The 27,549-nt window shown below is 33.5% G+C and overlaps 1 protein-coding gene and 1 long non-coding RNA gene across 3 annotated transcripts; both read left to right on the plus strand.

Moving 5' to 3' along the window:
• The first annotated feature begins 280 nt into the window (after positions 1-280).
• LOC106797583 (uncharacterized) lies at positions 281-9,963 on the plus strand. Its single transcript, XM_041013140.1, has 4 exons — positions 281-496; positions 734-878; positions 978-1,118; positions 9,684-9,963. The coding sequence occupies exons 1-4, from the start codon at positions 417-419 to the stop codon at positions 9,702-9,704; spliced, it is 387 nt and encodes a 128-aa protein (XP_040869074.1). The 5' UTR covers positions 281-416; the 3' UTR covers positions 9,705-9,963.
• Positions 9,964-18,668: 8,705 nt separating this feature from the next.
• Positions 18,669-21,828, plus strand: LOC102666287 (uncharacterized). Of its 2 annotated transcripts, none has more exons than XR_005890191.1 (4): positions 18,669-18,810; positions 18,901-18,953; positions 19,713-19,763; positions 20,654-21,828. It is a non-coding gene; the product is annotated as an uncharacterized lncRNA (long non-coding RNA). The 2 variants fall into 2 exon arrangements; XR_420125.3 differs by having other exon boundaries at positions 20,815-21,828.
• The last annotated feature ends 5,721 nt before the right edge of the window (positions 21,829-27,549 follow it).

Here is a 27,549-nt window from a genome sequence, read left to right on the forward strand (position 1 = left end):
TGTATTAGGTTCTCATTCAAATTTCTCTTATCCAATCACAAGGATTGTTGGAAGTAGCGCAAGAAAGTACTTAGTGAACTAATTCAAACAACTTATAGCCTATTGAAGGAAATGCGTAGCAGTGAACTAACTTCCTTCAAAGAGTCTTTTGATTGGATCACGGAAAATTTGAATAAAATATAATTCTTTTCATTAACTTAGGCTATTCATTATTGTATTAATTAATTTGTTATGTAAAATTATCCAGGCTCCTAATGGGCTACATCTTGCACTTATTCAATGTTGTGCTTGTAGCAGTATACTGCGATATTTTTATCTACTACACTGTGCAAATTCATTATGCTTATTAATTAGTCAACTTGGAGGTTAAACTCTTTACACTTAAGCAGGCCGAAGGGCTTCTCCTCGAGCAAGAGATGATATGTTGCTATGAACTTATAGGAAAATTTGTTACTTGCATGTCGTCGGATCATATTCGAAACCTTTGCAAGCAGAGGTACGAATTTATGATTTCCTGTGTATGCAATACAAGATGTAGTCATTATTTTTTTTTTATCTTCAATCACTCTTGCATTCCTTTTGTTGGGTGGAATTTAATGAAACTGGGAGGTTCATTGCTTAAGTATGTTCCTCAGCATTAATTAATTAGTTCTGCCTGTCACTGTTTAAATTTTCTTTACTTCAAGGCTTTAGCAGAAGTTTAGCTTGACAATATTTTAATCTTCTTCAATAGGGATTGCCCCGTTGAATGCAAAGAAGCTATACAGTCGTTGATACATGCTGCAGCAAGATTTTCTGATCTTCCGGAACTACGCGAGCTAAGAACGTTGTTCACAGGGAAATTTGGGAATTCTCTTGAACTTTACATAAGTAAAGAGGTAATTGATGGAACCACTTTCATAGCCTGTAAATTATTTTCTTGATGACGTCTTTGTATCCACTTTCCACCACTTACTTGAATAATTTTTTTTCTCCAGTTTGTTGAAAAGTTGAGGCAAGATCTTCCTTCGAAAGAAATGAAGATCCAGCTGTTGCATGATGTAGCGCAAGAGTTCTCTATTGAATGGAACAGCAAGGCTTTGGAGCAGAGACTTCAGTCACCGCCTCAGTTACATGAAGTAAGTTTTACTTGTCATTGATGTTAGTATTTTTATCTAAATAATCAAACATATGTTTCAGCAAAAATATGAATCAGAATTGGATAATTAGAAGTGAATTGATATATTTTAATCTCCTCTTGATTAAATATCAGTAGTATTTACTTTTCCCGAATTCTCTGAGATATATATCCGGTTTGTTTTAATGTTCACACTTATTCACACTTGTTTCCAGAGCTCTTAATGCATTACATTAAGCAACAACCTCACACTTCCCAGCTGGGGATTGACAAAAAGTTAAAATAGTTCTTTCATTCCTGTGTGAATTTTTGAGATTGAAATAAAAATGTCATTCTTTTATAAAGAACTACAAGTAGGTGTAGTTGTTGACCGACTCACTTATTTACATTTACAATTTTTTATAAGATAATTAATGTGAAAATCATGGAGTCTTAAGCTGGTTGTAAAAGGAGAAGGGAGGAAAAAAAAGATGACAGGATTTGATTTCTCTCGCTAATAAAAATCTAATAATTAAATTTTATCGATAAAAAAATTGAAACCAAAAGGCAAATTTTGTTAATTTTCAGGGTTAAGTTAATTTTTTGAATTAGAAAGTACTTGATAAAATTAATTAATGAATGTAAAATGATATATAAAACATATTTATATGATTTTTATATAACTTTTTAATTTTATGAAATTATATTTCTAGGTAATTAAAATTTAAAGTTTTTTAGTTGATTTTGATCTTTTCTTCTTTTTTTTTTACCACTCCTATGATTTTTGTTTAACAGTCACATTTGATTAAAATTTTAAGATAAATAACATAAAATCATTAATGTAATGATGAAAGAAAAAAAAACTAAAAGTTATAAACTCAAATTTCTAATATAAATAACATTGAGAAAACAATTTATGACTTTTTTTAAAAGAAAAAGAAATATTATGATTTAATATAAAATAAGTTCATTTGGAAAAAAAACTTTTAATTTACTCAACAAATAGGTGATCAAATTTGTGTAATTATAAAAGGGAACAAACGAGGCAAATTAAAAGTAATTTATTGTTTACCTTTAAAAGAAGTTACAAATTAAATATTACATTAAGGAAGATGAAAAGTGTAATTAAGTTAAAAAAATTAAAATGATGGGATACAAACTGAGTAAAAAAATGATGGGCTACAATACAAGGAGATTGTTTTTAGATCTTATTGGGATGATTTTTTACAATAAAAAAGTGAAATGTTTAAAAATATATTAGGAAGCTACTATTGTCCTTACAATAATTGTTATTGGCTCTACCCTTCTCCTCCCCCTTTCAAAATTTCCTACCTTTCTCTCTTTTTCCTTCCCTTATCCACGGCCCCCACCTTCCTGGCACCCCTTCCCCTTGTCTCCCCTTTATGTGTCCCAAAACCTCTCCCAAACCATCCCATTTCATTCATTTCTCAACCCTCTCTCAAACCTTTACTTCTCCTTCCCTTCCCAAACCCTTTGTGCTCTTCTCACAAAAGAGAAAGACTTGAGACATAAAGAGTTAAGAGGAAAGAAAAGGAGATGAGAGAAAGAGAAAAAAAAAAGAATGAAAAAGATAGAACAAAAGATAAAGAGAAAGAGAAATATAAATATTCTTTTTTCATTATAACCCTTTGTTTGTATGTGAAGATTCTTTACTCAAGAGATTTTAAGAAGAGATTCCAAGTGAAGAATGCAAAATTCCAAATTTTAACTCTATGTTTCATGATGAAGTCTTCCATGTGAAAGAGATTGAAGACAAGGTTTCAATGGAGGAATGTAGGACTCTAATTCTTTCTTCTAAGTTGAATAATGAGCTTATTTCTTATTGTAATTCTATTTGTATGTCTAACCATGCAAAGTCTTTTATTTTGATGCCTAAGAAAGAATTGTACATTAAGGTTCAATGGGTAAAACAATTTGGAGTTGATGCACATGAGAAACAAGGCGATTGGGAGAAGAAGATTTTGGTTGTTGTTTTGTCTCCACTATAATGTCCTCCACATGGTGAATTGTGACAATGCCATAATATGTTCTTGGCTTCTTCTTATGTTACACACCTTTTCAAAAGGTTATCAACACCAATCTTGAATAAATGTGGATCATCCCAGATATAAAAGCGAGCATCATGTAGGAATTTCTTCCTTTGCTGCCAAGTCAAATCCTTAGGGATGATTCCAGCTGCCTTGAAGTTAGCCAAATCAGCGAACCATGGCCTCTCATTTACCATAAATAGTTATTCATCGGGGAATTCGTCTCTTATTTCTACCTCCTCCAGGGTCACCTCTTCATTAACTAGTCTGGACAAGTGGTCAGCTACCTGATTTTTAGATCCTTTCTTGTCTTTGATAACTAGATCAAATTCCTGAAGTAACAAAATCCATCTGATTAAATGAGGCTTCGACTCAGCTTTATTTAGCAAATACTTGATGGTTGCATGATCAGTATAGATGATAACTTTCGATTCCACCAAGTATGACCTGAATTTCTCCAATGCATAAACTATTGCTAACATTTCCTTCTCTGTGGTAGCATAATTGATCTGAGCATCATTCAAAACTTTGCTAGCATAGTAAATAGCATGGAATACTCTGCCACTCCTCTGGCCTAAGACAGCACCTACAGCGTAATCACTTGCATCACACATTAGCTCAAATTCTTGGCCCTAATTAGGTGTTGTAATGACGGGAGCGGACACTAGACTAGTCTTGAGAGTGTTGAATGCTTTCAAACAATCTTCATCAAACAAAAACACAAAGTCCTTGTTAAGCAAATTGTTGAGCGGTTTGGCAATCTTTGGGAAATCCTTCATAAATCGCCTATAGAACCCAGCATGCCCAAGAAAACTTCTTACTCCCTTAACATTTACCGGAGGGGGCAGCTTCTTGATCACATCAATCTTTGCTTTATCTACTTCAATCCCCCTTGCAGAAATTTTATGGCCCAACACAATGCCTTCTTGCACCATAAAATGACATTTTTCCCAATTAAGCACCAAGTTGGTTTCTTCACACCGTTGCAATACTCTCTCTAGATTGGATAGACAACAGTTAAAAGAGGAGCCATAGATAGAGAAGTCATCCATGAATACTTCTATACATTTCTCCACCATATCGGCAAAGATTGCCATCGTACATCTCTGAAAAGTTGCAGGAGCATTGCAAAGGCCTAAAGCCATTCACCTATAGGCAAACACACCAAAGATGTAGGTAAATGTTGTCTTCTCTTGGTCATTAGGGTCTACAACAATTTGATTGTAGCCAGAGTATCCATCTAAAAAGCAATAGAATGATTGCCCTGCTAGCCTCTCAAGCATTTGATCCATGAAGGGAAGTGGGCAGTGATCTTTTCTGGTGGCGTCATTCAATTTTCTATAGTCAATACACATCCTCCAGTCAGTGACAGGTCTTGTGGGAATTAAATCATTCTTCTCATTCTAATCACTGTCATGCCTCCTTTCTTGGGAACCACCTACACAAGACTAACCCAAGCACTATCTGAAATGGGATAAATGCGCCTTGCTTCTAACAATTTAAGCACTTTCTTCCGCACTTCTTCCTTCATAACTGGATTCAATCTTCTTTGTGGCTGCCTTACAGGCTTATAGTCAGCTTCCATGTTGATCTTATGCATGCAGTAAGAAGGGATGATTCCTTTCAAATCATAAATATGCCATCCAATGGCTGCTTTATGTTTCTTCAGAACTTCCACCGGCTAAGATTCTTCTTCCTTTCCTAAAGAATTGCTAATGATTATCGGGTTGGCTTCATTTTCTCCTAAAAATACATACTTCAGATGGTCTGGAAGAGTTTTCAACTCCACTTTAACCTTTTCCGCTGGACAGTCCTTCTTCAATTCTTCAAAAACTATTCTTCCTTAAGGATTTTCTTCTACACCCTCTAATTCCTCCAAACAACTCTACATTTCTTTTTCTTCTTCCCTTGTCAGACACTCCATAGTATTAGTCAGTACTTTTTCAAGTGGAGACTGCAGTACCATGGCTCTAGCCACCATATCTATCTCATGTTCTACCTTTTCTACTTTAAAACAGGCCTTATGGTCACTTGGGTGCTTCATGGCTTCAAATAGATTAAACGTAACTTTTTGATCATCCACACTCATTTCCAGCTTACCCTTCCCCATATCCACCATACAATTGGTGGTTAACATGAAGGGACAGCCCAAAATCAGAGAGATTTCAGAATCCTCTTCAATGTCCATAACAACAAAGTCTGCAGGGAAGGTAAACTGTTGCACCTTGACTAGAACATCTTCAATCACACCATACGGCCTTGGTATAGAACAATCTGCAAGCTGTAGTGTCATTCTAGTTGGCATAATCTCCAACTCTCCAATTCTCCTGCACATGGAGAGAGGCATCAAATTTATGCTGGCCCCCAAATCAATGAGAGTTTTACCAATCAACACTGACCAATAAAGCAAGGGATTGTGACACTCCTTGGATCTTTGTATTTGGGTGGAAGAATTCTTTGAATTATCGCACTGCAGTTCGCTTCCACCACAATGTTATCACTGTGGATATATTTGCTCTTTCTGGTCAGCAGATCTTTCAAAAACTTAGAATAGAGTGGCATTTGTTGTAGGGCTTCTCCAAAGGGAATGGTTATCTCCAATTTCTTGAAGATATCAAGGAAACGAGCCAAATGCCACTCCTTGTCTTTCTTTGATGGCACCAAAGGATATGGCACCTCCTTCCCTGAGCATGGAATAACCTCTTTCTTTCTTTCCCTGACTAGCTCACTTTTAGTCTTCTTTTCTCCCTCTTTTTCTCTATTTTTTTCATTTTTTCTTCTTTTTCTTCATTTTTTTCTTTCTCACCATCATTTATTTTTTTTCTCTCTCAACTAATCTTCTTCTTCCTCTTTTTCTCCTTCTTCAATCACTAGCTCTTGATCATCACTAATCCTCCCTTTATCCTCCACCACGATTGCCTTCTTGCATCTAGTCATAACAACTTTGCATTCTTTCTTAGGATTCTTTTCAGTATTAGCTCTGAAACTTCCAGAAGAATTTTCAGCTATTTGCTTGACCAACTGCCCCACTTGAATCTCCAGGTTTTTAATGGCAGACTCGATGCTCTTGTGATTTGACATTGTAACCTACATAGACTGAGCCAAAGTCTCCTCCAGCTTGGTTGTCCTCTCATATAGGCTAGGCCCTTGGTTCTAAGGCCTATGAGATGGTCCACCTTGGTCCTTGTTGAACTGATTTCCAGGATGGAACCTCCATTGCCCTTGATTCTGATTGAAATTTGGACCTTGCTGGTAACCTGCAAATCCACCTACATTAAATCATGGTATGGGCTGATTTCCCATGTAATTTACTTCTTGTGCAGCCTCTTCAAGAGGGATACAACAACCAGATTCGTGAGCTCCTCCACATATGCTACAACCTCCAACCTGCAAAACAGCTGAATGTGAAGGTTGAGTCACTTGCAATTGATTAGGCAACTTACTCAAAGTTTCTATCAATGTCTCAAGCTGCTTAGATATCAACTTGTTCTGTGTCAATAGTGCATCTAGAGAGGAAAGCTCCAGCATGCTTCTCTTTGTAGGAATGTGAGTCCGATCACGCAGAATGGCATGATCACTAGCAGCCATATTTTCAATAAGCTCCATGGGTTCTTCCGGGGTCTTCAATTTAATTTTCCTCCCAGCAGAAGCATCCAATAACTGCTTGGATTGTGGTCTTAACCCATCAATAAAAATATTCAACTGAATTGGTTCTAAAAATTTGTGAGTCGGTGTTTTCTGGAAGAAGCTCCGAAATCGTTCTAGTGCTTCGCTTAGGGACTCATCCGGAAACTGGTGAAATGAAGAGATGACTGCTTTTCCTTCAATTTTTTTGGACTTAGGAAAATATTTCTTCAAGAATTTCTCAACTACTTCATCCCAAGTCTTCAAACTATTTCCTTTAAATGAATGTAGCCACCTTTTGGCTTCCCCAGATAATGAAAAAGAGAACAAACTCAGCCTCACTACGTCTTCAGGCACACCGACAATCTTCATTGTATTGCAAATCTCAATGTATGTGGCCAAGTGTGCATATGGGTCTTCATTTGGCAAGCCATGAAATAGATTTCCCTGAATTAATTGTATTAAGGAATGAGGATAAGTAATGTTGTGTGCTTGAACTTCTGGCCATGCTATACTTGTGAAGAATTGCGGCATGGTTGAGCTAGAGTAACCCTCCTAGGTTGACCTTCAACCATGATATCAGCCTCAGATGCACCTACTTCTGGTTCTCTTGACTCTGGAAAGATAGAAGATGACTCAAAATATTGAGCTTCCTCCGGACTTGGTTGTGCTATCATGTCCTGCAAAATTTTTCTTCTTCTCTCTGCGTTGTTCCTCCTACAAGTGGTTTCTATCTCCAAATCCAATGGAACTAAATCACTTGCAGAAGGGTTACCTCGCATACAAAACACTAACAAGAGCAGCAGTTAACCAAATCAAGAGAAGAATAAATTTCAACTAACTATTCACACAAAAATTAATCAAAGAATAAAGAATAAATGTCTACAACTTCCCAAATAGAAAGAAGTTCCCCGACAACGGCGCCAAAAACTTGTTCCGCACTCTCCCAATTGCGATACTAATCAGCAAGTGTACCGAGTCGCACAAGTAATATAAAACAGTAAGAACCGAGTATCGAATCATAGGGAACTTGTTTCATTCAGAGAGCATTCATTCAGTAAGTAAACATCTGTATAAAGCTAGTAAACATAAAAAGAAGTTGTGTTTACAATTCTAATTTAACTACAAAATTAACTATCTAAAGGTGAGAGATAAACAGATGATTAAAAACGTTGGGTCTTTCTATTGAACTTACTTTATGTTATTGAGTATTTTTCTCTATTTAAGGTTGTTTTTCGTGTCCTATGCCGAAAACAACTACCCAAACCAGGATCTCTCGAGTGAATGGGTCTAACTCTATCTAAACTTCGTTCTAGATCCCTCGTCGAACTTAGCCTAAACGAGTTGCATTAAGATTATGACATAATATAAACTAAATCCATGCACTCCGTTTTCAGACATACAGTTCTCTAGCCCGCTCTATCTAGTTCTAAGGATTTAAAACACTTTCCAATGCTAAAAATCCTAACTTTACACACAAATGGGTGATTAAGCCACAAGCATGTAATAATTAAGTGTAAATAGAAGCAATGAACAAAACAAAACAACTTTAAATAGATAGTAAAGGATTTTACATCAAAGTTTAGCAGAAATCCCCAACAAGAGATTTAGCCTTCCATTGCAAGTTAACACCTTTCAGCCCAAGAACAGGTTTTTGAAGGATAATTAAGATTACAAAGTGGTAGGGATGTCTCATCCACCTCTAAAAACCTAATAATCACTCCTAAACTCATAATCTCTCAAAGGCTGAGGCTTTTCGTCCAAGCTCTTCTCTCTTGCTCCGTTTTTTGGCTCTGTTATGTCTCTCTCCAAAAGAACTCTTTCATTTTTCGCCAACTTCAGTCTTTTAAGGGTTTTTTTTTATCCTGAAGGCTTTCTTAGCGCCATTTTCTCGCTAAGCTCAAGTAAGTGAATTTTCATTTAGCGAGCTGGGCACGCTGAGCGCGAGAAGAGACAAATAACTCGCTGAGCGAGCTGATGGCGCACTGGGCGCGTGTATGAATGGCAAATTCTCTTCCAGATTCTTCCAACTCGCTAAGCGAGCTGAGTGTCTCGCTTAGCGGATGCTACTTGCTAAGCGATGCGCTTAGCGAGACACCAGCTGCTTCGACCTTCTTCTTCTTCATCCTTTAGCCTGAAACTGAAGTTAAACCACATTAATTCACAATATTGGGAATATCTACTGAGTGAAATTATTCTAAACAAAAATATGTACAAACCTACAAAAAGAACCATAAATTGGGGAAAAGATAAAAATTTCATGAAACTTTTCAATACAAAAGTTAGTCGTAAATGACGACTAACACTCACCTCTTGGCCTAATGTTTTGATTGATATGCAACATGTGTTAATTCTTGATTTGCATGATACTTGTGATTTGTGTAATCTTGTTTTAGGTCATGGTATCAAGTCCTTGAAACTTAAGGATAACCCACATCATTTCGACTTGTATGATGAATTCTTTAGACATGGAGAACATTTGTGTGAAAACATGACCTTTTGCGTGCCTAAATTTGCTTTGTGTGATCCATTAATTATAGGAACTCATGGTGAGAGATTAGTAAAGCATGAGTATTTCTTTGAGTATTGCATGAGGCATGATGTGCTTAAGTTTAGTGATAAAAGGGATAAATTTAAATTTTTAGTTCATGGTTTGAGAATCTCTTTACTTGTTTTTAATCCTCATTGGATTGACATGGCTATGGAATTTGTGCTAAAGGACCCAAGATCTAAGAGAGAAAAACATTTCCATTTAGTATTGTTTGGTAGTTTTCTTGTGCTTGTATATGATCCTGGAAGATGGATATGTAAGCACATAAATAATAAGAGAATTTCCTTTTTAAGGAATTCAAGTATGCTTAGAAGTAGGATTTTGTTTTCATTGAATCTGATTCTTGTGTTTTCATTTGATGTAGGTAAAGAGGATTTCAATTTGAGATTGAATTCACTCAAAGAATGAGGGGATGATGAGGACCAAACAAGGATCATGAATCAAGCACTACAAGGACTTGTTCGAAGTATGAGAAGGGAACATGTTTGGTGTTTATTAAATAAAGTTGTAACAAAATATTTGGGCTGCACTACTTTGTTTTAGCACATAGGCAAAAAAAAATAGTTATTTTCTTTGTTTTATATTGTGTGGATTGTATTAGAATAATACTTAAATAAGGCATAAATAGGAGTTGTTATTGGTGTGTTTATGGTGTCTCTTGAGTTGCTTACATGATCATTAATAAGTCATTAACTTAAGATAAATATCACCATTAGGAGTTACATTAAGTTTAGTGGACTCTTGGTATGTCTTAGAACGGTAGCATCTCCTAAATATCTCACAATTTTATGAATGAAAGTAGAATTTAGCTTTAACTAAGTGTGAGAGACTTGATTTCTTTTGATTTTGTTGCAGAACCCTAAAAATATTCTTATAAAAGAATTCATATTTTCTATAATGAATTCTTCTCAACTTATTAATCCATAGGAATTTGTGGTGGTGTAGTTCCTTTCTATTTCTTGCCTCAATTCGCTTTTTTCTTTTTCTTCTACAAAACTTTCCTTTAATTTTTGGTATATTGAAATGCTGAATTTGTGATCCTCAAAGGGATTTTCATCACTTCAGGAGGAAGAGATATTGCTCTCACGAAGGGTACGCTTGAATTATGTTTGGTATGTCCTTGTCATATTCCAATCATCGCAAAGGATGAGCTTTTGATTCATGGGTAGATTGTTTCTTACTATAATGCATTGAGAGTTCATCCATTGTGCTTTCTTCATCTGCAAGTTTGGTTTCCAGCCATTATACCTTTGCAGTGGCATTGGTTTTAGAATGTTATCCTGGTGGTTTGAGAGGTTTCTGCCTGACTAATCTTGGTTTTGGCTTTTTTGGGACAAATGGTTCGTAAAGATCATCATGATTTGACTCCTTTTGGGTAGAGCTTTATAGTAAAAAATTATTATATAATAACTAGAATTAATAAAATACAATATTTAAATAAGGTTTTATTTTCAAAAAGATAAAATTACAATTGGTTTTATTAATTAGAAACTCAGGAAACAAAAGTTGACTGTATAATAACTAAAATTTGATAAAATATAATTTTGAAAAAAAATCTTAATAAAAAAAGATAAACTGCTATTGATTTTATAGTTTGGAAAAAGTCAAGAGGATGAAGAGATAAAAACAATTATATAATAATTCTGATTAATAAAATAAAATCTTTAAATAAGATTTCTTTAAAAAAGATAAAAATTACTACTGATTTTATAATTTAGAAAAGACGGATAAAAACTGATTTATAGTAATAAAATTTGATAAAATATGATATACAAGGTTGTTATTAATTTGATAGTTTAGAGGGAAAAAAAAAGATCAAGTGATAAAAACATATTATATAAGAAGTAAAATTTAGTCAAATATAATTTTTAGATTATATATAGGAAATTGGATGTCACCTTCAATTATCCCACGTTACTGCTGCTCCAATGTGATTCTATAATAATAATAATAATAATAATAATAAAACAAGACCAATAGAACCATGCTTACGTACAAGTGTCTTAATTTGTTAAATGAAGTTGATAAGTTTAACTCAAGCAACCAATTGGATCGGAACACCTAATGAAACTTTGGGTAATCTATTGAATTAAAAATTTACCAAAAAGTCAGGTGGGCTGGCCCCCACCCCCACTGTGAAAAGTAACTTATACATTTTTTTATAGAAACTTAAAAACAAACAATCTATATATTAATTTTTAACTGAAAAATTAACATATTTTATTAAAAATAGATACAACAACAACAACAACAACAACAACGCCTTATCCCACTAGGTGGGGTCGGCTACATGGATCAACTTTCGCCATAATGTTCTATCAAGTACCATACTTCTATCCAAACCATTAATTTCGAGATCCTTTTTGATAACCTCTCTTATAGTCTTTTTGGGTCTTCCTCTGCCTCGAATTGTTTGTCTTCTCTCCATCTGGTCTACTCTCCTCACTACAGAGTCTACCGGTCTTCTCTCTACATGCCCAAACCACCTAAGTCTATTTTCCACCATCTTCTCTACAATAGGCGTTACTCCAACCCTCTCTCTAATAGCTTCGTTTCTAATTTTATCCTGTCGAGTCTTACCACACATCCACCGCAACATCCTCATCTCCGCTACACCTACTTTATTCTCATGTTGGCTCTTGACCGCCCAACATTCTGTTCCGTACAAAATCGCCGGTCTTACCGCAGTCCGATAAAACTTTCCCTTTAGCTTGATCGGTACCTTTGCATCACATAACACCCCCGATGCTTTTCTCCATTTCATCCATCCTGCTTGAATGCGATGATTCACATCCCCTTAAATTTCCCCATCATCCTGTATTACAGACCCAAGATATTTAAACCGTGTGACTTGAGGGATAATATGGTCTCCTATTTTCACCTCTAAGTTAGAAACCCTCCTTCTTTTGTTGAACTTACATTCCATATACTCCGATTTGCTTCTGCTTAGGCGAAAGCCATGTGTTTCTAGAGCTCGTCTCCAAGTTTCCAACCTCTCATTCAACTCCTCCCTCGACTCTCCAAGGAGGACTATGTCATCTGCAAAAAGCATGCATCTCGGCGCTATCTCTTGGATTTGTTCCGTGAGGACATCCAGAATTAAGGTAAAAAGGTAGGGGCTAAGGGTTGACCCTTGATGTAAACCAATTGTGATGGGAAAATCGTCTGACTCTCCACCCTGTGTCCTAACACTAGTCGATACCCTATCATACATATCTTGGATAGCTCGAATATATGCAACCCTAACCCCTTTCTTCTCTAGAGCTTTCCACAAAATCTCTCTAGGCACTCTATCATACGCTTTCTCCAAGTCAATAAAAATCAAGTGCAAGTCTTGTTGGGCCATGCGATATTGCTCCATCACCCGCCGTAATAAATAAATCGCTTCCATGGTCGACCTTCCCGGCATGAAACCAAATTGATTCTCAGTAACTTGAGTCTCCTTTCTTAATCTCCGTTCGATCACTCTTTCCCATAATTTCATGGTATGACTCATGAGCTTGATTCCCTTATAATTTGCACAATTTTGTATATCCCCCTTGTTCTTATAGATTGGCACTAACGTGCTTCTCCTCCATTCCTCCGGCATGCGTTTTGACCTCATAATTTCGTTAAAGAGTTCGGTGAGCCACTCAAGACCTCTATCTCCAAGAGTTTTCCACACTTCAATAGGTATGTTGTCTGGCCCCACCGCCTTACCATTACTCATTCTTTTCAACGCTTCCTTTACTTCCTGTTTCTGAATCCGACGATAGTACTTATAGTTCCGGTCCTCTTCTCTTGTGTCTAGACTGCTAGAGTCATATCCATATCCATCATTAAATAAGTTGTGGAAATACACCTTCCACCTTTCCTTGATATCTTTTTCATGCACTAAGACTTTGCCTTCTTCATCCTTAACACACTTTACTTGATCCAAATCTCTAGTCTTCCTCTCTCTACCCTTAGCAAGCCTATATATAGATCTTTCTCCGTCCCTGGTTCCTAGAGCTTGGTATAGTCCGTCAAAAGCTTGGGCTCTTGCCTCACTCACCGCCTTTTTGGTTTCATTTCTAGCTATCTTATACTTATCCCAAGTTTCAGAATTTCTACACCTAGACCACTCCTTGAAACACTCCTTTTTTACTCTAACTTTGCTCTGAACATTTTCATTCCACCACCACGATTCTTTACCCCTAGGTCCAAAACCTCTAGATTCACCCAACGTCTCTTTAGCCACTTTAATAATCTCTTGGGACATCCTGTTCCACATATCATTTGCACTTCCTTGTGATTGTCCACACCAACCCTCCCATATCTTTTGTTGGAAGATTCCTTGTTTCTCACCCTTCAAGTGCCACCATTTGATCCTTGGTGCTACCAGAGGACTTCTTCTCTTTGCCCTATCTCTAATTCTTACATCCATAACCAAAACTCTATGTTGGGTAGTCAAGCTCTCTCCCGGGATAACTTTACAGTTCAAGCAATACTTCCTATCAGACTTCCTGATAAGGAAGAAATCTATCTGAGAACATGTCCCTCCACTTTTGTAAGTGATAAGATGTTCCTCTCTTTTCTTAAACCATGTATTGGCTATAGAAAGATCCAAAGCCTCCGAAAACTCCAAGATGGATTTACCCTCCCCATTAATCTCCCCTAGGCCAAAACCCCCATGCACCCCCTCAAAACCTCTAGCCACGCTACCTACATGTCCATTGAGATCCCCTCCTAGAAAAATTTTCTCTCCTTGGGGTATATCCTGAAGTACCCCTTCTAGATCCTCCCAAAATTTTACCTTAAAGTGTTCTGCTAACCCAACCTGAGGTGCGTACCCACTAATAACATTAAAAGTGTCCTGTCCCACTACCAATTTTAAGACTATGATACGATCTCCTACTCTTCTTACATCCACGACATCCTTCTTCCACTCCTTGTCCACAATAATCCCTACCCCATTTCTTGATCTGATTTTTCCCGTATACCACAGCTTAAATCCCGAGTTGTCTAATTCTTTCGCTTTTTCACCTGTCCACTTAGTTTCTTGTAGGCACATAAAATTGATCTTCCTCCTCACCATAACATCCACTATTTCCATAGATTTTCCAGTAAGTGTGTCTATATTCCATGTACCAAAGCGAATCCTCCTGTCATGAACTAGCTTCTTTACCCACACCCGTTCACGAAAATGTGGGAACCCTTGCTTACTTTTCACTACATCCGGGCGGCGATGCAGCGGCCCTTGCTCTTTTGACACTGTACTCGAGCCATACAGCGCGTTGCTTCCGGGCAACGACCTAGCATTCACATTATTACGTAATTGATCCATGTCATAGAGATTCGACAAAGTTTAACGTTGGCTGTCGAAAGCCTAACACAACCCTCTCCTTTTATCCGGGCTTGGGACCGGCTAAGAATAGCAAAGCTACCCTAGGCAGGATTTTATTAAAAATAGATAATAAAATTAAAATATATACTAATTTTTATAGTAGAACTAATTTTAAATTTAAATAGCTTACCTCTGCTTCTCCTTATCATTCTCGGCAAACGCTTTTTTATTGCTCCCATTTCTTTCTCTGTCACTCGCTTCATTCTTTCTTGCTGCAACTATTTTTCCCAAGCTCTTTCTTGGTGAATTTCATTCCATTCAGCACAAGAGTCTCTGCATTCTTGATCTTCATTCTTCATTTCTTCACAAGAACATACCCTCTCCGCAAGAACCCTTTTCTGACCTTTACCAATATATTTGCCAGTTTCGTATATTCGGATTCTCGGGAGTGAAAATGTTTGACGGGCTATTCAAGCCCTTCAAAGTGGTAATAATCCTTCTCTGTTTCCCTCATTTTCTTTTTCTTTTCTTCTTTCTTCAAATAATAAAAAAATTAAATTGGAAAACAACAGATCACGGTTGAAGTTAATAAAGACAAGGCTAGAGACGATATGCAAGAAAAGGAACGCGGTGCAGAGATTTCGCAAGAAAGACATCGCAGACCTTCTTAGGAGTGTCCTTTATTACAATGCATATGGAAGGGTAATTTTCCTTGCCATTTGTTTATTCACGTGTCTTTCACAGTATTAGGAAAAGAAATGTATTATGTTCTTGTTCAAATTTCTCTTATCCAATTGCTGGAAGTAGCGCAAGAAAGTTCTTAGTGGGGTAATTCAAACAACTTGATAGCCTATCGAAAGAAATGTTTCAAAGGATCAAGGAGAATTTGAATAGGATCTTGAATACAATTCTTTAAATATACTTAGGCTATTCATTCTCGTATTAATTAATTTATGTAAAATTATATAATTGGCTACATCTAGTATTTATTTAGTTTTATGCTTGTAGCAATGTATTGTATATCATTATATTGTGATATGTTATCTACTACACCATGTGCAAATTCAACGGGCTAATTAATTAGTCAATTTAGATGCTAAAAATTCTTTCCACTCTAAGCATGCTGAAGGCTTCTTGTTGAACAAAATATGACGTCTTATTATTAACTTGTTGCAAAATTTATTACTATTCGTATGTCGTTCGGTCATATTCGAGACTTTTGCAAGCACGAGTATGATTTTTTGTGTATGCAGTAAAAGAGTTTTACTGCATACACAAAGAATCGTACCTCTACTTGCAAAGGTTTCGAATATGATCCGACGAAATACAAGTAGTAATAAATTTTGCAATGGGTTCATAACAAGATGTGATATTTTGTTTGAGAAGGAACTCAAGTGTAAAGAGTTTAACATTGAAGCTCACTAATTAATAAGCCTAATGAATTTGCACATGCTACAAGCACAACATTGAACAAATGCAGATGTAGCCCATTAGGAGCCTTTGATAATTTTACAAAACAAATTAATTACTACAAGAATGAGTAGCCTAAGCTAATGAAAAAAAATTATATTCCTTGATCCAATCACAAGACTCTTTGAAGGAAGTTGGTTCACTGTTATGCATCTCTTTGAATAGGCTATCAAGCTGTTTGAATTAGTCCACTATATACTTTCATCAATAAATATTTTGTTAATTAATATTTAGACTTTTAGGTTAAAATTTTATTCTAAAAATAAATTTAAATTTAATTAGGTAAGACCAATTTGAGTTACAGGAGTTTTTTTTCTCTAGTATTTCTCAAATACTCAATAATATTTGTTTCTACTTTAAAATTCTGTAATTTTTTTAATTTACTTAGAAATTTTATAAAGCATATTAATTGTTGAATGAGATTGGAATATTGAAACTAAAAATTAATTTAAAGGTAATTAGTTAATATAATTATTACAAAATAATTTTTTATTCTTTATTTAATAACTTCATATAAAAAATTAGTTGATTAACAATATAATTTTTTATATAAATATATAATAATATATATTAAAATTATTTATTAATATATTTCAAGCACACAATATTTTAAAATTGATTCGTTAATAATTTATAAATTAAATTTGCTTGATTTTTTTATGGTAGAGACGGTAAATTTCATTCAGAGGAAACAATTATGTTGGAGTTTAATAGATATAGGTGAAATTTTTTTATGAGTATATATTTAAATCTAATTATTTAATATATTTATTACTAAATAATATTTTGATTCATGATTAATAAAATCATAAATAAAATTTGTATTGATTATTGTTTATATAATTTATACATTACAAAATAATTTTAGTTAAAAAATTATTTTCAATTATTTCATCAATAATTTTTAAATTGAATTAGTTTTTAATTTTTAGTAATTGTAGAGACCACAAAAATTAAGTACGAGATATAATCTTGTTTAAACTAGGTAAGATTAATTTGAGTTACAAAATTCATTTTTTTAGTACGTAATATAACTGCATACCAAATATTTAATATATTTTTTTACTTTTCAATCCTATAAAATTATTTTTAACTTATTTAGAAATTGTATAAAACATTTTTAGCAAAAATCATTAATAAATATTTTGTTATGTAATTTTTATTTAATGAGATTGAAATTTTTATATAAAATTTAATTTAAATCTAATTAGTTAGTATATTCATTACAAAAATAACTTTTTGACTCTACTATAATAACATCACAAATAAATTTCTTATTGATTAGTAATTAAATATTAAGTTAGGTATTTTTTTCGTGAATATATAATAAATTAATTTATCAAATATATTTTAATTACAAAATAGTTTTAAATTACTTCATCAATAATACCATAAATTAAATTAGTTCTATTTTTTTATTCTAGAGATGCTTGAGACGTGTAATATTATAAATTAAATTAGTTATATTTTTCATTGAACGTTTCTTTATCGTATAACATTTGTGACAAACAACTTGATTGCATTATTATTTTAGGATACTTTTCTTATAAAAACATGATTTTCACTTCAAGAATGACATTAAGATGAATATATTTTGTTGTTTGGCAAAGTGGGTGGGTAGGATAGCTTTGCCGTGTTCACCCAATAGTAACTAGCTCAAAATCTATTATAATGTATCACATATAATATATAAAAGAGTGAGAATTCATCCAAGTTTTGATAAATTAAAATAATTTGTAGCAAATAGTTTTTTAATTCATTAGTAAATAAATATTTAATTAATTTCATGTAATAAGTAAATATTTATTTATTATTACTAAATATATTCAATTCTAAATTATTCATAACAAAGGTATAATTATGTTATCAAAATTTATATGGCAATTAATAATCCTCACTTTCATATATCAACAATTCATGAAATTAAACAATTATGTACTTAATAATTCATAATTATTTTTTGATTCTAAGTAAATTTAATGTTATATACAAGTGTGCTTTAAACATGCGTTAAAACGAATAATTATATATGTATAATTTAAATGAAACAATAATTTTATAATTTAAACACATTTTATACATTATATTATATCATTGTATGATTTATTATCTTGTGTACACTAAACATAGGATATAATTAAATTTTATCAAGTTTTTATCCTATCTTATTTTTATCTTGGTCTCATATATCATTCTTTCTTATCATATCCTTGTTTAAGGTGAGTTAGTTATGTGTTGTAATTTTAGGATTGAAAAGCAAACCAAGTCTAAAAATTGCGATGAAAAAATTAAATAAGTTTAACTATTGAAATATTATGTAAAAAAATGTTTTAAAAGATATAAATATATTTACTTTTTTCAAATCTATTTAATTTTTTTATGTTTCAAAAATAAAAGATAAAAAACTCGTGTCGTTTCATTAGTCTATATTTTATTTTAAAATAATATATAAGAATGATTCTTAGTAAAGCAATGAATTCATAGCAAGATATGATATTTTGGTGGAGGAGAAGCCATTTAGCCTGCTTCAAATTGTCCTTGATCCAATCACAAGACTCTCCGGGCCCTATATTTCCCTTTTCTCTTTCTTTTTGTTACCTTCACATTTTCTATACTTATTTATAACTTTTTACTATTCGAAGCAAATGCACACCATTCATTTAGTGTCAGAATCCAGCATAACATCACTTCGTCAATTCCAAATGTTGGTCTCCAGGTATTTTTAATCCATCCATTTCTCATCATCTTTTTGCCTTTCCAATCCATCCATTCATCTCTTTCATTAGTTTCCCCAAATTCTTGTCAGGTTTGGAGAGCTGAACTAGTATTATCTTGCATTAGAACTTGGCGCTGGAACTGGTATGTTGCTAATTAATTACTTTCCCTTCTTTGTCATTTCTTCTTACGTTTTGCAATCATTTCCTTTTTCCAGAATAGCTCAATGTCCTTGTTACATGTTCAAACCTTAAGTCTTCATTTCTGACTTCTAATGAACTATAATTATAAGATGACAAGTGCCAGGGATATCCTCTTTCTCTTTTTTTAACACTTCCTCTTAGTATATGATGAGGCCAGCATAGGATTTCATCCAATAATATAGTGTTAAAAATACAGTGTTGTTAGGACTTAGGCGTTAGCATTCTTCTAATGAGATAGATAATTCAGCAGCACAGAAACACATATATTAAGAGATTTAGGGCTAATTTGAATAAACTTCTCAACAAAGGGTAATATGAGAAGAAAATAAAAATGAATCAAACTTGCATGAGTAAAAATCAGCTTATGCACCTTAACTTTTTTAGAAGTTCCCTCATCTTACTTCTCTATAAACACCTAAATCAACGTAACAGAGTTTGTCATTCTTGCGATAGAAAAGTCTTTACAGCAGCATGTTACAATCGAAAAGCTATCATAAGTTTGAGACTAGTTGTTATTGTTACAAAAAGAAAAACAATAAATGTGTTTTTTTATTCAACTGCTGATTGTTTTAATAAAACACTTTGAGGCACTCCTAATAACTGCTTTGATGTCTATGAAGAGGAATAATAATAAAATCTGTATTTGAAGAACAGCATGTTATTTATCAAGATATGTATTTGATTTCAAGTTTTCAACCAGGCTTGGTGGGTTTATTACTTGCACGTGTTGCAAATACAGTGTTCCTAACAGGTATGGTGCCTTCTTTTATTTGAGTGCCACTCTTCCCTGCTCCTATGAATCATCATGGAGGAAATTCATATTCTCATACTACAAATGGGGAGTGGGGACCATATTGCATAATTATAGAGAATTATGGTGCCTTTTGTTATACGAGGAACTTGTTTATTTCTTTTAAATTTTTGTTCTTTTAAAGTTGATGATTTTAATGGACGGACAACGCTTATTAACTACGAGAGACAATCTTGTCTTGTTTAAATCAGGTAAGATCAAATTTAGTTATAAAATTCTTTTTTTGAGTATGTAATATAATTTCATACCAAATATTCAATAATTTATTTTTACTTTTCAGTACTATAAAACTATTTTTGACTTATTTAGAAATCGTATAAAATATTTTTAGCAAAAATCATTAATAAATATTTTTTATATAAATTTTATTTAAGGTGATTGAAAGTTTTATATAAATTTTAATTTTAAATCTAATTAGTTAGTATATTCATTACAAAATAATTTTTTTGATTCTATGACATCAACATCACAAATGAATTTCTTATTGATCAGTAATTAAATATTAAGTTAAGTATTTTTTTTACATGAATATATAATAAATTAATTCATCAAATATATTTTAATTATAAAATAATTTGAAATTACTTCATCAATAATAACATAAATTAAATTAGTTTTATTTTTATTCGGGAGATTAGAAATATAATTAACAGGAAATAATCATGCTTAAGACCTGTAATATTATAAATCAAGTTATTTATATTTTTTTATTGAATGTTTCCTTATTGCGTAGCATTTGTAACAAACAACTTGATTGCATTATTATTTTAGGATCCTTTTCTTACAAAAACAGAATGACATTACGATGAATATCTGTTGTTGTTTGGCAGAGTGGGTGGGTAGGATAGCTTTGCCATATTCACCCAACAGCCACTAGCTCAAAATCTATGATAATGTATATACAAAAGTTTCCACACATAGTTATGCTACAAAGAGGTCTTTCAGGTTTAAACTCATAAAATCATATCTAAATTTTACATGCATGCGGCAGTTACCTTTTGCTTCGTGTTTTCTGGACAAGGCACGACATAAATAGAAGATCACAAGCATTGCAAGGGTTACTCCCACCCCAACAATGAGCCATATCCACCACCTGTTTACTGTAACTCATAGGAAGATAATTTACTACTTTGAAAAGGTCGCTAAAAAAATCAGATGGTGCCATGAGGGTTAGAGGGAAAATTCCAGATGTATGCTTAATTTTCATAGTATGAAGGCACCTGAATGAAAATGCTTCCGAAGAATCAAGAGATATATGACCAATGATAGCAAATATCCTTAAATACAAATTACAGATTCAAAAGGTTAAAAACAATTTTTCAGTTTCCAACAACCAAGCACTGTAATTTCGTTAAATGTATTTATATCCTACATATGATCTCACAGCACTGTGTTCCATTGTTGTCGTCTTCATAAACTTTGATACCAAGCGTGGACACTTTGCCTGAATGTGATTTGAGGTTACGTGCAAGGTCCCCGTAGAACGATGGATCGTCATTCTCTATGACAAAGTCAATGCCATCTAATACTGCATTCCCAAGTGGGCGTGATAAGGAGCCAGAGTCACCCAGGAATGTACCACAAGTAATCCGACACATCTTTGGCATCCTTATGGGAAGTTAGATTGTAATTGAGAGCTCCTCCTCCAAAAGCAACACCTTGATCCCTTGCTTTTGACAACTCCTAATCACTCTTCCAATCTCAGTGCACCTATGAGTAGAGGAGTCACAAGTTAAGCCGGAGGTTCATCATTGATAATATATAATTTGGGGTTCAATTGTTTCCTTATTTGTTTCTTCTTATTTTTTTGTCGTAAATTATTACTTGTAGCAGAATGATGAGTGCGGTAATGACAACAAAAGTTCATGTTTAGTTTCCAATTGATGATAGTGAGATAATTGATATATACTAGTATATTATTAGTTTCCTGACTTGTAACATTGGAGGGTCGTTGACTTGTTGGTTGTTGAATTGAAGAACTTTAGACTTGTTGATTACTGAATTGGAGGACTTAACGGTTGATTGTTCAAAATATTACAAATAAATATTTGTAGTTTAAATTATTTGTATTATTATTGAACATTATGTTTATATTATTTTAAATTAAACTTGTTGTCTATGTTTATTTATTTGATTTAATAGTATATGAATTATTTGAATTTAAATATTATGTTGGTGAGACTTTTTAAATCTTCGTTGGGGGGGACGGGGGACAGGGAAAAAAATTTATTCGCAACAAGAATCGGGAAGGATAGACAGATAGCTAGAGAGTCGAGAAATACTTCCCACCCTACCCGGTCAACATCCCTATGCTACATCTACAATTTCGGAAAAATCATTCACCCCTAACTACGACACGTGTGGCGGAGCTCGGAGGGAAGAAGAGGAAAAGGTTTCATTTTTTCAATTTTCAATTTCATCAGCCTTTGCAACACTACAGTAGTTGAGAGAAGAGAAGGGAAAAAAGAAAAAGGAAAAATAGGTAAAGATTCGAGCGAGGAGCAAGTGTCTTTGATGAAGGAAGCGTACTCTCTATTCAACACAAACGATGACGGTGGAATCGCGCCATTTGAGTTGAGGATCCTGATGCGGTCTTACTCTTTATTCAACACAAACGATGACGGTGGAATCGCGCCATTTGAGTTGAGGATCCTGATGCGGTCTTACTCTCTATTCAACACAAACATTGACTCAAACATCGACGCCCCCATTTCCCTCCGAGGGTGCATTTTTTTTCATCCCATAAATCATTAAAAAGGATTGATTTGTGCTTGATTGCACCGAACACCGAAGCATTGCCTGCATTATATCTTTCGTCAACATCAAATAGAGTTCGAGGGTTTGGGTCTTAACTGGGTCTAAAGACTTTGTAGATTCCTTAACGAGTTTAACTCTCTTTGTGTTTGTTGTTCATGACTCGCTTGACACTAGCTTGTATCAAAGAAAAATATGGCAGGGTTAAGTGTTGGCAAAATCTGCTACGAGAAGGTGTACCTGAGCTCGAAATTGGCGTAGACGGGGACGATGTCGTGTCCTAGTTGGGGGAGGGTGATTTTTCCGGAACTGACAACAGGGGAGTATACTTTTTGGAAAAGTATAAATGAACTGTTAAGAAGAAGATGTAGCAGTAGGCAACAATGTTCAGACCAACTAGAAGCAGTTATCATTCTGTCGTAGCAGTTATCATTCAGTTGTAGCAATTATCATTCAGTTGTAGACATGCAATTGTGTATAAAAGCTCTATGAATCAATGAATAAGGCAGAGAAGAATCTTCGATACTTAGCTTTCATAAGAGGCCTTGGTCCTCAAAACCAAGTAGTGTAGTTTTCTCCCTCCCCTTGCTCCTAACATGAACTTAACCTAACCAAATATCCAATATAAATGAACTTAACCTAACCAAAATATAGTTACTTTATATCCTAAATTTATTTTGTCCCCCTCAACTCATCATTCCCGATCACAAATGCTAAAATAATTAACCTTACCACTAGAGAACACGCAAACCAAACTTTATAGTCAAGAAAAAGTCTTCATATATCCTTTGCTTTTTTTTTGGTTCTTTCTTTGAATTGAATTGATTGGTGAATAAGAACAACTGAATTAACAAGCATAGAAGTGAATATTTGATTCAACGAATATGTGAATTTGGCCATCAAAGTATTTTAATTCATTAATTATTATTCCACTTCTCATTCTCTTCCGAAGAACTAACAACTATATATATATATATATGCCAGAGCCGGCCAAAAACCAAGGACCATCGTCGTCAGATATCAGCTTGAAATGACAAATTAATTTGTCTTCTAACTCAAGTGAGTGTGTGATTGATAAAATATTTTTAGCAGTTACTTATTTATGGCATTTGTTTATACTTTTATTGTGTGCTTACCGATTTATAGTCCATCATATATTACAATTATATAATTTTGGTCCTTTAGATTTAAATTGGACTAATTATTCAGGTTTTTTTCTATTTATAATTAGGTTTTTCCTTCACGATTTAATATTTCTCATGATAGAAAGACATTGATCTTTTGTTGTTCCATAAATATCATAAAAATATGGTCAGAACACATTTTTAGTGTCACACAAAAAAACTTTTTCGGTTATTGTAATTTGTAATCCTGATATTAAATCAAAATTCGAAAACCACTTAGCTTTCTGTATCTTATTTATCAACAAATCTTTAGAAGAAATAGTGTATCCGTCTATGTGAGTGTTATCATTGAGCCTTTTGTAATTATAGACCATTCTGATTTTTCCTCTTTTTTGTTCTGAATGTTTATTTACAATAAAAGCAGGGCTTCTATGAGGACTAGCGCGGGGTACTATAACTTTTAGATCCAAGAGGGTTTTTATATGGTTTTTACATTCCTCTTGTTCGAAATTTTCATACTGAATATCTTTAGTTTTAATTATCAGATCTGGATTTATGATTTCTAATTTGCACATAACAGGATCTTTTTCCCAATATTTTATAGGGTCTTCTCCTATTATACTTGTTTTATTTAATCCGTTTATAATTTGTTGTATATTATCAAAAGTTATAATTTTGTTGATCTTGACAGAATTATAATCAGATTCTACTACCGATAATTCATATTGTAGCTCGGTTTTTGTTTTTATACTTTCTAAAATACTTTCATGGTAAGAATCATGGGATGTGTCACATGTTTCTAGAGTTCTTACTTATACTACCATAATTTTTTTATTTTTTTATTTTGCAGCTTCCAGGTGTGTCACAAGGACATTGATTACTAACATTAACATTAGTAGGGGCATCACCATGCTTTGTTCGTAACTATGATGTGAGTTCGTCTATTATAGGTGACATTTGTGAGTTTGTAAAAATTAATAAGTAATCTTTTGTAATGGTAATTGACCTATTATCATGTATGATAAAATCAAGTCCTAAAATCATTTTTTCTTTGGCAGGTCGCAAGTCTACAACATCTGCTTTATTTATAAAGATTTTGTTACCGAAAATATCTCAATTTGTAGATAATTGAATGGTGAAATTTCTAATTTTTGTATCATTTGTTATTATGTTTTCAGACATTGTTCTAATTTTAGTTATTATATTACTTTTAAAGCAATTGTGTTGGGGTACAATACTTTGGCATATAGAGGTGAAAGAACGACCAGTGTCTACCAAAGCTTGCAAAATTACTTCAGTCTGGTCAAAATTATTTATTTTAGGAAAATTTATTTTAACCAAAATATGTAGGCTTTTATTTTTCTTTTTATTGCAAATTATGGGGATGCAATCTTTGTTTTGTAGTGCCATAAGCCCACTTGTATGTTCTTCAGAAAAGTTTGGATTTCTACTTTTTTCAAAATTTTCGTAGAGAAAGTCTACTATTTTTTCCATTTGGTTTAATCTGATTTTCAAAGTGGAAATCCGATTGTTCATAATTTTGTTTCCAGAATCATTTTCCTTCTTATGATTAGGAAATTCTGTTTTCAAAATCATTTGTATGCAAGTTTTGCAAAAGTTACCTGTACATATATAGATGATGTACTCGTCTTCTCAAAAACTAAAGAAGAACATTATCTACATCTTAAACAAGTTCTTCTTTTATTTGAAAATTTTGGCTTAATTATCTCAAAGTCAAAAATGGAAATTTTCAAAACTCATATTTCTTTCCTGGGAACAGAAATAGGAAACGGGAAAATAAGGCTTCAGCCTCATATCTCCCAAAAAATTCTTGGTTTCCCAGATAAAATGGAAGACATAAAAACCATGAGAGCTTTTCTAGGCCTGCTCAATTATGCAAGAAATTTTATTAAAGATCTAGGAAAATAAACAGCTCCTCTTTACAACAAAATATCTTTGACAGGACAAAGGAAATTTAATACAGAGGATGTAAAATTAGTCCAGGAAATAAAAGAAATAGTTAATAATTTTCCATATCTATCTTTACCACTAGATTTTGACTATTTAGTCATAGAATGTGATGGTTGCGAATAAGGATGGGGAGCTATCCTAAAGAAAAAGAAAAAAAAATATGAAAAAAAAATCATGATGAAGAAATCTATAGGTATGCTTCAGGAAAATACCACACAAAATCACAGGTATACTCAACTTCTACAGATTACGAAATAAATGTCGTAATAAATGCTTTAGAAGGATTTAAACTCTTCTTGATTAATAAAAATGAAATTACCATATGAACCGATTGCGAAACAATAGTGGCTTATGGTAGTCAACAAATAAATACTGATAAAAAGCCTCACAAAAGATGACTTTTATTCCAAGAGTATGTTTATCATAACGGAATAAAAATAAATTTTGAACACATAAAAGGAGTTAAGAATGTTGTTGTTGATATTCTTTCTCGTTTTGTAGGGATACAACCAGATGAAGCCTTGTAAGGTCTCATACCAAAATATAAAACAAAAAATGAAGTTTGGCAATCAGGAATTACCTGTACTTACAAACAAGTTTCACTACCCGGAAGCTATCAACAACAAATTCAATTGCCTTATTGATAATATTTGGAATATTCCAAAACATACAAACAATAATGAGCATTTGTGTGTTCAGCGAAAAAGGGCATAATTTGAGCCTTATACAATTTATGCATAGCAGATAACCAAAGAGTCTCCCTCCTTACAAAAGCCTCCACTTTTGGGAAAGGTTATACAGCTTTTGTCTTGTTATCAGGACCCCATAAAGGTGTTTATACCAATTTTAAAGACCTTTGCCTTGCAAAGGAGGATATCCAAAGCCCAATTTACAAAGGATTCTATTCAAGGGAAGAAACAGAAAAAGCTCTTGAACTAAATACCAGAGACATCAATAAAATAAAAAAGGCCCTTGAGCTAGAAAACACGACTATAGTCATAAATGCTGACCAAATCAAGACCAATCACTAAACCTATAAGGACTCAGTCAGCCCAAATATCCCTGGACCAATAAATGGCTTGAACCTAAACAATTTCAAGAAAATACAGAACTTATTGTTCAAGGTACACAACAACCAAACCCAAATTTCGAGTCTCTACATAGGCGTGCATGCTTATTTCAACAAAAAATTTGTATGCACCAATAAAACCCCATTCTGCGAAAACAAAACCAATTGTCCTTGCAAAATAAAATTCCTTTTTAGAAAAGTTAGATTAGACCTTGGACCAGTTTAAGTCCTTTGGATATGAGGACTTAGCAATTTCCACAACGAGTCTACTAGACTATGGATGTTTGGAATCAATCTTGATTCCTCTATGAGATAGATTTGAAGGATTTAACCCTTCAATTAATGAGGCTATAAACTTAATACAGACATAAATGATGGATTACATTGCCATCAAAATAACAACCTGGCTGAGCAATTTTTCTGCTCAAAATTACCCCTGTCATGTCATGAAACTCCTACCAGAGGATCATAGAAACTTTCCCTGCCTGTTCAATGATGAATATGAAAGTTGGGATGTACAGGATAACACACAGTATCAATACAGTCTCAAGAGGGCACAAATACAAGGGTACCAATGGTCCTTCTCAGAATCAGACAAACGAGAGTTTGACCTAATAAGAGAAACTCATGACACAAAGCTCTTCCAGCCATCATGTAATGGGAAATTCTTCATTTCTTTTCCGGTTGATCACAACAACAAATTGGTTCAATTATTTCAAAGAGAGAAGAAAGATAAAGAGATTTATGAAGCCAGTGGATGTCATTGACAATAAACTCCTCATTTTCCATCTACTGATCTCTCAATGGA

Source organism: Glycine max, chromosome 20 (genome assembly GCF_000004515.6).
Source record: "Glycine max cultivar Williams 82 chromosome 20, Glycine_max_v4.0, whole genome shotgun sequence".
NCBI classification, from domain to species: domain Eukaryota; kingdom Viridiplantae; phylum Streptophyta; class Magnoliopsida; order Fabales; family Fabaceae; genus Glycine; species Glycine max.

Excerpts from the sequence above, each read along its gene's own strand:
- LOC106797583 (XM_041013140.1), top strand. The coding sequence starts at position 417 with ATGATATGTTGCTATGAACTTATAGGAAAATTTGTTACTTGCATGTCG. Across the intron at positions 497-733 it reads CGAAACCTTTGCAAGCAGAG|GGATTGCCCCGTTGAATGCA; the intron begins GTACGAATTTAT and ends CTTCTTCAATAG. Across the intron at positions 879-977 it reads AACTTTACATAAGTAAAGAG|TTTGTTGAAAAGTTGAGGCA; the intron begins GTAATTGATGGA and ends TTTTTTCTCCAG.